The sequence below is a fragment of the Carassius gibelio genome, chromosome A9 (assembly GCF_023724105.1).
Source record: "Carassius gibelio isolate Cgi1373 ecotype wild population from Czech Republic chromosome A9, carGib1.2-hapl.c, whole genome shotgun sequence".
NCBI classification, from domain to species: Eukaryota; Metazoa; Chordata; class Actinopteri; order Cypriniformes; family Cyprinidae; genus Carassius; species Carassius gibelio.
Genome location: NC_068379.1, coordinates 10,384,538 through 10,395,333, shown reverse-complemented (window position 1 = coordinate 10,395,333; position 10,796 = coordinate 10,384,538). Strand labels below are relative to the sequence as shown.

The following is a 10,796-nucleotide window of genomic DNA, read 5'->3' as shown; positions in this document are numbered from 1 at the left end:
TTAATGCGAGTTCAACGATTTGCGCGAGTAGATTACATACGAAGTCAATGCAAAGACATGATCAGACTATGGATTAGACGTGTCCTCGTGTGGGTCTAGAGACGTGATCCCCCGCGTTTGGCGTGCATGTCCCATAATACTAATCTTGTTGATTGTTATAATAGCATACGTTTTCTGTAAAGATACGAATCAAAACAATTCACCTGTCGAATAAAACACAAGCGAGATCGGCATCTCCTTCTAGTTGAAGTTTGTCACGAAGCTACTTCCGCATTTGTCCACGACACTGGTGTCATGTGGTTTCTACATCAGTAAAGGCAGTAACAAAGGGTAACTAACATCATTGACAGGCGACTGCACTGCCCCATGTCACTGTTTAGAATGGGAATTGTCTCATGATTTACAAGTAGTTGAAAACATTTAAAACATTTGTACTTCCAAAAAGTAGTTGGAAACATTTTGAATTTATTAAAGCATCACAAAAAACATTTTGGTCCAAAAATAACAAAAATTACGACTTTATTCAGCATTGTCATTGTCAGGAATTTATTATAAATAATAGATTGACCCTTTTAAGAGGGCTGTATTTCCAACCACACAATTTTGCACTGCTGTTTTTTTTTTTTTTTATTATTATTTTTTTTTTATTGGAACTATGTATGGTGGCCGAGAGAGCTCAATGTGCTGCAACTTAAAGGCCCTGATATACTTCAAATTAAGTTTGTATCCATTCTTCGCTTGGGGGCAAAAAGAAGTTCAAAAAGGCTGAATGATAGTATACTGTTTCCGAACATTCTGACAACCCCGTACTGCTGCAGGCAGGGTGTAGATTAATGTAAACATGTCACAACGCTCGGGCGTATCCCCTATACACAACAACTATGAAATGACGAAGTGTAGGCAATTTACTTTTGATAAAAATGTTCGTTTGGAATTTCATTTATTGTACCCTTTTAGTTCGCTTATTGAAAGAACAGCAGCAGAAGTATGGCAGGTCTTCAAAAACTCTTAAAAAGACTTAAATTAGTTGCACCACATTTAAGGCCTTAAAAAGTCTTAAGTTGTACAGGGAAGTCTTAATTATGATTCTTGAGGTCTTAAATTAGGGGACAGAAAGACCAGAATTGAGATATGGCTGAATGTGAGATTAAACTACAAAAGGCTAACGTTATGATATCATTAAATAAACATGAGTGCTGCATGTTCGAAGTATGGTGCTGAGCTTCTTGTTCTGCTGTTACCAGGGAAACAGTTATATTCTACCAAACACTCCACCTGTTAGCAGAATGAATGAATGAGCATTTTCAATAAAACTGTTGTTTTGTTCAGAGACCAATGTTTTAACCCTGCACACACACAGAGCTTTAAATATGAACTGGTGGATCAATAAGAAGATGATGCAAATCAAAAAAGTATAGGGGTTTCGATGTGGTCTGCGAATCTTGCAATAATATTGCAATTGTTGTTATGATATTATCCAGTTTATCGTGAATAGCAAAAAAAAAAATGCCTACAGAGTGCAAACATATGTTATTTGATAGTCTAGCAGGTTAGATTAGTGGTGATTAACTTTTGTGTAACTACAGTAACCATTTTTCCCACCACGTTGCCCTCAATAAATAAATTTGCTGCTCATTAATAGTTAGAAATGTAGCTGTTAAATTTAAGTATTGGGTAGGATTAGGGATATAAAATAAAGTCATGTAGAATAAGGCATTAATACGTGTTAAATTTGTATACTAAAAAATGGCAAATATTCTAGTAATATGCATGATAATAAACAACTAGTTAAGATACACTAAAATAATTTTTGTATATTTTAAATGTTTTTTGTTGTTGTTGATGTTTTTAATAGTAAAACCAGGGTTAATTTTCTTAAAGGAAGTTATAAAAGTAAATTAGCTAAGGTTGTGGGTTTGAGTCTCGGGCCGGCAATACCATGACTGAGATACCCTTGAGCAAGGCACCAAACCCAACTGCTTCTTGGGATCCGCAGCATAAATGGCTGCCCACTGCTCTGAGTGTGTGTTCACGGTGTGTATTCACTGCTGTGTGTGTGCACTTTGGATGGGTTAAATGCAGAGCACAAATTCTGAGTATGGGTCACCATATCACGTCACTTTTCACACCTTTTTGTTAGCTAATGATGCTTTTGGGAAATGCACCCCAGGAAGGACAATCAACTCTTCCTTGTCCTTGAAAATTACTCCGAAGTGACACAATATGTCTTAACCCTTACGCGTTGTTGGGGACGTTTTCATCCACTAGGGGTTAAAGTCTTACTTTGGCCACAACTTTCTCTGTGTTTGAGCTAATGGAATGATTTTGGTGACAAATCTTATTTTGACCCATATTTTGGGAAAATGCTTTTAATTTTTTTTCAAAAACTCAACGGTACACTGTGGGCAAATTTACTACCCTTTCGTTATGCTCGTGGATGAAAACATCCACTAAATTAACCTGCTGTAAAAATGTATCAATTATTTATTTATTTATATTTTTTTTTTCATAAATCTATGAATCAACCTCATTCCTGATCAAAATTACAAAATGTAAAAAAAAAAAATCCAAGATTTTAACTCTTTAATTACCAAGTTCATAAATTATGTTACTGATTTGGGGGAAAAACACACAAAATTACATATTTTCAATGTATAAAATGATTGTGGACTGGATATTTTTTTTTTACCTTTTATCATAGTTTTAGACATGTCAAAGATTAGTAACAAGATTGGCTTTGATGCATTATTAGTTTTTGTGCAGCATTAGATTTTATTTTTTCCTCATTTGTTGTTGGTGGCTGTTTTTGCCCCATTGACTTCCATTATAATGACATTTTTTGATTGCAAAGCCATGACACCATATAATCATGCATTCTCGATTGTTTTTCTTTTCCCCCTTTTGAGAAGAGTTTTTTTTTTTTTTTTTTTGAGAGGAAATTTGTTATTTTTACAGTTGATTACTAGGTGGGACCATTATCCCTTCAGATAGGCCTGTGCAAAAAAAAAGGCTTAGTTTCTGGCTTGTATATGGAGTTATATGGAGTATAACAGCAAATTATAGTGTGTGTGTGTGTGTGTGTTATAAAGAGAGAGAGAGAGAAAGATAGAGTGTAAAAGAGACCTTTGTGCCCTTACCTTGATGTATCTGAACTACATGGAGTAAACAATAAAAAAAGAAGTGTGTTTATGCACCTGCTGCCTTTTGATGGTGAAAAGTACGGATGGTCTATGTGTGAAATGCTCGTCTTTTCTTGATTGTAAAGCCAGTTTAAAACCTGTAAAAAATCTTCTTCGCATCAAATTTACGAACATAATGTATTATGAACCGAAATGCAATACCAACTTCAAATAAGCTGCACCTCGCTGGAGGGGTCAAGCTGCATAATAATTTCTAAAACTTCAGTACAAGTCAAGCACTTTCTCGTGTTGCTTGCTGCTCTTCTCACCATTAAATGACCAGCACAATGGAATGCAAGTGTTTAAATCCATGTACTTTGGTTTTGAAATATCTGAAATAACCCTTTAATCTGTTTTTTTGTTTACAAAAAAGTTACAGCCAAAGGAATTGTGATTGTCCTTTAGGTTAATCAGTTGAAATAGTAAAAACAATATGTTCAAACTTTTGACTACTTTCTTTAATAACTACATAACACAATACTTGTACTTTTACTTTCAGTACTTGAGTAGTAAATTTTAAAATAGACTACTTGCAATACTTAAGTACAAAAAATGTTGAATACTTTAGTACTTCTACTTAAGTGTGGTGCTTAAAGAGCACTTCAACTTCTACTCAAGTCACTTTTTTGATAGAGCACTTGTACTTTTACTCAAGTATGAGTCTCTAGTACTTTATACATCTCTGTTGAAGTGTCTTGGAGACATTACCATAGTTCTACTGGATGTAGTTCATCTCAGTTTGTTCTGTTTCTTCATGTTATTCCAGACAGACTGAATGATGGTGAGATCAGATCTCTGTGGAGCACTGGCTGTTGTCAGTAACTAACTTAAAAGCATTTCTTTTTGGTGAAAGTACTAGTGGCCTAAGACTTCTGCACAGTACTGTATATCCTTTATGGCATCACAGTTGTGTTGTTAGTCAAGCAGATGCATGACAGTTGTGAGGACAAGTTCACTTCAAAGTGAACAGTTGTGCTCATTTCAGTTAAAGGGGTCATATGATGCTTTATTAGCAGTCTGTTCTGATTGGCCAACTGACCCAGTACATTGTGATTGGCCGAATACCGCAAGCACATGTTGGAAATGTAATGCCCCTTTCCATAATCACGAGCTTCATATTTTAAAATAAAAGTAAAGACGGTTAATAATTTCCTTAGTTTTACCATAAGTTCAAGCCCAAAGGGGATCAGAGTCGCGTGACAGACATAGTGATGAAGCTCGTATGTGTTTGCAATACACAAGCCACGGATGATTAAGACTGACTCCACTGTGTGACCCTTTCTCTCTCTCTCTCACACACACATTCTTACACACACATGCTCATACACACACACACAATGCACAAAACTCTGCATTTGAACAGTCTATAGCAAATACTTCAACTAATAAAAAAACATACTAACAAAAGCTGATTCAGAAGCGCCAGATTGTCGTAAAACAAGTCAGAATCACCTCCTTTCCTAGGTTCATGAAACGGTTGTCCATAAAATGCGTTGCTGTTCTGTTGTTCTGTCCTAAATGCATCTACTTCCGGAAGACCAAATTAAGTGCTTTTGCTTTCCCCTAGAAACACACAGCATCTCCTTGGCACAGCTGCTTCAAGACAGATTGGGGTTACTAACTTTGGTAACACTCCAAAGAGAAAGGAAAAATTTAAATCACATCATATGACCACAATCAGTGTCTCAAGTCTGATTATAGTCTGTTTAACACAAACTGTCTTATAATATTTTGTGAGCAAATGTACATAATGTACATACACCAATGTTCATAAAGAGAATCATCAGAGATGTATAAAGTACTAGAGACCCATACTTGAGTAAAAGTACAAGTGCTCTATCAAAAAAGTGACTTGAGTAGAAGTTGAAGTGCTCTTTAAGCACCACACTTAAGTAGAAGTACTAAAGTATTCAACATGTTTTGTACTTAAGTATTGCAAGTAGTCTATTTTAAAATTTACTACTCAAGTACTGAAAGTAAAAGTAGAAGTATTGTGTTATGTAGTTATTAAAGAAAGTAGTCAAAAGTTTGAACATATTGTTTTTACTATTTCAAATGATTAACCTAAAGGACAATCACAATTCCTTTGACTGTAACTTCTTGTAAACAAAAAACGGTTACTAGGGTTAGTTAGCCCAATTTGCAAAATTATGTCATTAATATCTTACCCTCATGTTGTTTCAAACCCATAAGACATCAGAGGGTCATTTGAATTTTTTGAAGCATCGAAAATACATTTTGGTCCAAAAATAGCAAAAACTATGACTTTATTCAGCATTGTCTTCTCTTCCGTGTCTGTTGTAAGACAGTTAAAAACAAAGCAGTTTGTGATATAATCATTCGATGTAACCGGATCTTTTTGAAACCGTTCACCAAATCGAACTGAATCATTTTAAATGGTTCGCTTCTCCAATACGCATTAATCCACAGATGAATTAAGCTGTTAACTTGTTTAATGTGTGACACTCCCCCTGAGTTAAAACAAACCAATATCCCGGAGTAATTAATTTACTCAAACAGTACACTGACTGAACTGCTGTGAAGAGAGAACTGAAGATGAACACCGATCCGAGCCAGATAATGACTCGTTCACGAGTCAAGAACCGTTTCTGTCAGACGTGTCCGATTCGTGAACCGAGGAGCTTAATCGCTTGATTCGCTCAATGATGTGCCAGCTTCATCAAACCTGCCATCTACAGTTCTGGCAGTGGTTTGTAATGGAATGATTCGTAACATTTTTATAATTTTAACGAGTAGGGGTGCTCCGATCACGATCGGCCGATCGTTATGCGCATCTCGTCAGTAAAGCCGGTTCTCTAATCAGCGGTTAATTCCATCAGGTGCGTGATTTCACATAGAGCAACTGTTACTACACAGAGCCTTTGCTAATAGAGAAGCTGCACAAATCCACCTCATTTTCAGCGTTTTTTGGAGCATCTTCTCAGTTAACAACGGCTCTGTGTAGTAACAGCTGCTCTATGTGAAACCACGCACCTGATGGAATTAACCGCTGATTAGAGAACCGGCTTTACTGACGAGATGCGGCCGATAGCACCCCTAGTAACGAGTAACGATGCAGCACATAAAAAAAATATCGGAGTAAAAGTATTAAACTCAGCGAAAATATGTACTGAAGTAAAAGTGGAAGTAGGAGAAAAAAAATAATACTCTAGTAAAGTACAGATACCGCCTTTTAGTACTTAAGTACAGTAGTGAAGTAGTTCTACTTCGTTACTATACATCTCTGAGAATCATATATATGTTTAAGTCTATCCAAACCTTTTATTAGTATAGTTGAAGTATTAGTAAGTCTCATTTATCATCCTGCCATGGTTGTTCTTTTGCTTTTTCTCTCTCAACATTTTTTTTTTTTTTTGGTTTGTTTCTAATTTAGATTAACACCACTGAAGCCTACCATCTAATTCCTGAACAGACATTATTTGAGAGTGTGTGGACTGATTCACAGTTAATTTGGGCATCTAAGAGTCATCCCACCAAAAACAACAACCAAATGAATGTACAGGAAGATGCAGAAAACAAGCAACATGAAGATGAGGAAAACTATCTCAATGAGGTCGGTCTGATACCTGTATATATCCTGTTTATATATATATATATATATATATATATATATATATATATATATATATATATATATACACACACACACACACACAGACACACCCTGCTGTTTAAGAGTTTGGGATCAGTAAGCTTTTTAATATTTTTTGGTAACAATTTCTATGAAGCCCATATTTATAAGGGTATTCTTAAGGCATTATGATGAATACTTAATGCATTATAAAATGTCTTATAATATATCAACTCATGAATAATCATAACAACAATTATAATACACAACTTTAAGAGTCTGATTATTTATAACACAATGAACACCATATTAAATCAGCTTCATTTACAGTATAATGGACAGTATCATATCTTGACATTGTTCATTTAAGATCTGCACAGTATCTTACTACAGCTTGTGAGTGGTTAGATGTTGAGTGTTATTTGAATGTTTCATGTGGAGCTAATGTTAATTAATTGATGTGAGCTTGATACTCCATCTGAAAAAAACACCAAGAAAACATATTCATCAGTTTGACAACATGTGCACTGCAGATACTAACAACATAACCAAATATAGAAACGCTCTGCAAATACTGTATGCACAACACAACCAAATACTGCAAAGCACACTGCAAAGACTCACATGATTACGAAATACTTAAAAAACATGTGGCATGTGGCCCAAACGACAATGGAAATGTTTCAAGGGGACTCCATCAACACTTAAGAAAATGTTTTATATCATGGTTTTATTAGAGTAAAATTGTAGTAATTATTGGGGAATAAATGGGGCCTAGTGCTTAGAGAGTTTGACTGCTAACCCTAGATTCCCTTTAACAAGTGTTACGTCCAAGGACGTATATATATATTTGTGAGACCTGCATGGTACTGTGGTATGTGTTTCTTTCTTCCTGTGGTTTTTGTTTTGTGTATCCTGCTCTCCTTTGGCTCCTCCCACTCTTTCACTCTGGCAGGTAGCTGATTGCGTCCCCAGCTGCACCTGCTTACCAACCAGGAGGGAAGCAGCATAAAAGCCAGCAGAACTCTCAATCGGGGAGAACTTTTCTCCAGAGCTTGGTCTGTGTCCTGCCCGGTCCAGTTGTTTGAAACTGTTGTGTTGAATGCTGTAGTCTGCTCATTGTTGAATGCTGTAGTCTGCTCATTGTTGAATGCTGTAGTCTGCTCATTGTTGAATGCTGTAGTCTGCTCATTGTTGAATGCTGATGCCTAGGAGTTCTGTTGCTGGTGAGACGCCCCTAACATTTCACTGTTATAAAGCCACCCCTTTTATTTTCCTTTTCAAGCTGTTATTCTCCTGATTGTTTACTTTTTTTGTGTGTTACTTGGGAACTGTAGGGAGGTGGGCGCCATTTTGGTTTTGTAATCGTGTTTTCTCCTGGTTTGTGGTTAGGTAGGGAGTGAGTGTACATTTCTGTCATTTATTTGTTTGTGAAGCTTATTAAGAATTTAATTTCCCAGGTAGACTAAACTTTTGTTTGTTATTTTGGCATTGCCCCCTTCTGAAGTCTTTGTTCCCCTAAAGTTTTGACATGGATGTACACGTTCTTTCTGTTAAGAGCTTTTAAATAAAAGCCTTAAAATGATTCTTGCTGTTGTGGTGCTGTGGCAGGGCCCTGACTAATGCTCTTTAAAATCCTAATTTTGTTACGTTCAGACAAGAACCCTAGACACTAGTGGGACGTAACATATTTGGGGGCTCGTCCTTTGCGAATTTGATTATTTGTAGAGTTAACAAGTGTCCTCTACAAAGTTACTTGCTGTTGAACTTTCCTATTATTGGTGACTTTCTCTTGTAAAAACACACATTTATGGGGTAGAGCATTGTAGCACCTTATTGGTAGGTTGGTAAAGTAAGTTTTGGCTGCTTTAATTTTTTTTGGGGGGGGGGGTGGGTGAGGGCAGACTGCATATGTAAAAATGGAATTTGATCTATTGGCGTTTACACTTCTACCAACTACAGAAGTTTTTAATCAGTGCAGAAAGAAATATCTGTTATTAATTGCTGAATTCTTCAATGTTATAGTAAATAAAGATGCTACCAAGCAGGTGATCAAAGAGAAGCTGTATGAGGAGTTGGTGAGTACAGGCATTTTACCTGCTGAATCACCACTGGATGTGTTAGAGGAGAACGTAGGAGGGAGAGAAACTTCTTCTTCAGGTGTATCCCTTCCTGCTGAATCTCGATTAGATCCGATAACGGTAGTTAAATTGAAAGAGCTTGAGTTGGAGCTAAAAAAAAAAAGAACACAATATTAAAGTAGTACAACTCCGTACTGTCGAGGTTGAAGCAGAGCGTGACATTAAGCTAAAGACTCTTGAATTAGAAGCTGAAACTTTGCGCAGGAAGCCTGTTCCCCTTCCACGCTTGGGATCTCCCTCCTTACCAACGTTTGAGAGTTCACCTTCACAATCCAACACGGTTGGCTACGACCCAGTTGGTAATACCTAGCCTAACTTTGATGTTGTGAGGTATTAACTGGTTGGGCAATCTCTTGATTATGAAATTGTCAAAGCGGCAGTATTGAGAGCATATGAATTGGTTCCTGAAGCCTACCGTCAGCGCTTCCGACACTTAATGAAAACAGCCAAACAAACATATGTAGAGTTTGCGAGAGAGAAATAAACACTCTTTGAGAAGTGGTGCCTCTCTAATAAAGTCACCAGTTTTGAGCAGTTGCAGGAACTTATCTTATTGGAGGAGTTTAAGAATTGTGCACCTGAAACTGTAGTTGTCCATTTGAATGAACAAAAGGTAAGCACGCTCTCTGAAGCTGCTGTGATAGCAGACGAGTTTGTGCTCACCCATAAGACAGTATTTACATCTTCACGTCAGTCCAAACGTCAGTTTAATACGGAACAGGCGGAGAGGGAAACTTCCAGTGTTTTAAGGGAGATGGCAGAAAAAGGTTGTAAAGCTGATGCAAAACGCTCCAGTAACAAACGTGTTTGTTTCTACTGTTTGGATCCAGGCCACTTGATAATGGATTGTAAAGCATGGAAACAGAAAAATGCTGCTGGGAAATCTAAAAGTGTAGTTTTTGCTCAGGCTGTCTCAATCCCGAAAAACTGTTCAGTGTCGGCTGATGGTACTGGGTCTGAACCTTTTCTCTTTAAGGGTTCGGTTTCCCTTGGTTCTGACTCTCTGGGTAAGCCTATCTCAATTCTGAGGGACACAGGAGTAAAACAGTCATTTATTTTAGCAGATGCTTTGCCATTTTCTGCTGATACGTACTCTGGTACTGATGTGTTGGTGCGTGGAATTGAGTTGGGATGTGTGAGGGTCCCAGTGCATGTGGTTTATCTTAAGTCTGATCTAGTTACAGGTGTGGTTCCTCTTGGGGTGCGAACTGAGCTGCCTGTGGATGGGGTAAGCCTTATCTTGGGGAATGACTTGGCAGGCGGTAAGGTTTTCCCCTCTCCAGTTGTCGTTGATACGCCAGAGATATCGCCTGACTCTGATGTTGCGATTTGTTACCCTTCCGTGTTTCTTGCATGTGCAGTAACTCGTGCTCAGGCACGGAAGTGGGAAGAGACGGTGAATCTTGCTGACTCATTTTTGAATCCAGAAAAAAAACCTCTGGAGTGTACTCTATATATTAAAACACAATTAGACCCTAATGATTCTGTGAAGTCAGGTTTAAAAGCAACAGCTCTGAGATTTGAAAGAGAACACTTAATTGCTGCTCAAAGATCTGATCAATCTCTAGCACCCTGCCTTGAAGCTGCTGTTCAGTTAGAGGACTCGTACGATACTAGAATAGCCTTTATTTGGGAAGATGATGTCCTAATGCGTCGCTGGAAGCCACATGATGTTGATTAAGCTTTAGCTGTCTGTCAGATTGTTTTGCCTTCTGATTATCGTTCTGAGGTATTGCAGCTTGCCCATGAGCATCCACTCTCTGGCCATCTCGGCTTAATAAAACCTACAAGCGCATTTATCAATACTTCTTTTGGCCTGGATTAAAGTCTAGTGTTTCCAAATTCTGCAAGAGTTGCCATGTTTGCCAAATCGCGGGTAAGCCG

The 10,796-nt window shown here is 37.4% G+C and overlaps 1 protein-coding gene across 3 annotated transcripts in view; it reads left to right on the top strand.

Annotated features, from left to right (window-relative positions):
• LOC128020207 (interferon alpha/beta receptor 2-like) overlaps window positions 1-10,796 on the top strand; it is a 142,160-nt gene that overhangs the window by 106,625 nt on the left and 24,739 nt on the right. For all 3 annotated transcript variants that reach the window (XM_052606982.1, XM_052606984.1, XM_052606985.1), the window contains one exon: window positions 6,574-6,753. In XM_052606982.1, the coding sequence (XP_052462942.1) occupies window positions 6,574-6,753 (180 nt within the window). The remainder of the gene's footprint in view (window positions 1-6,573; window positions 6,754-10,796) is intronic.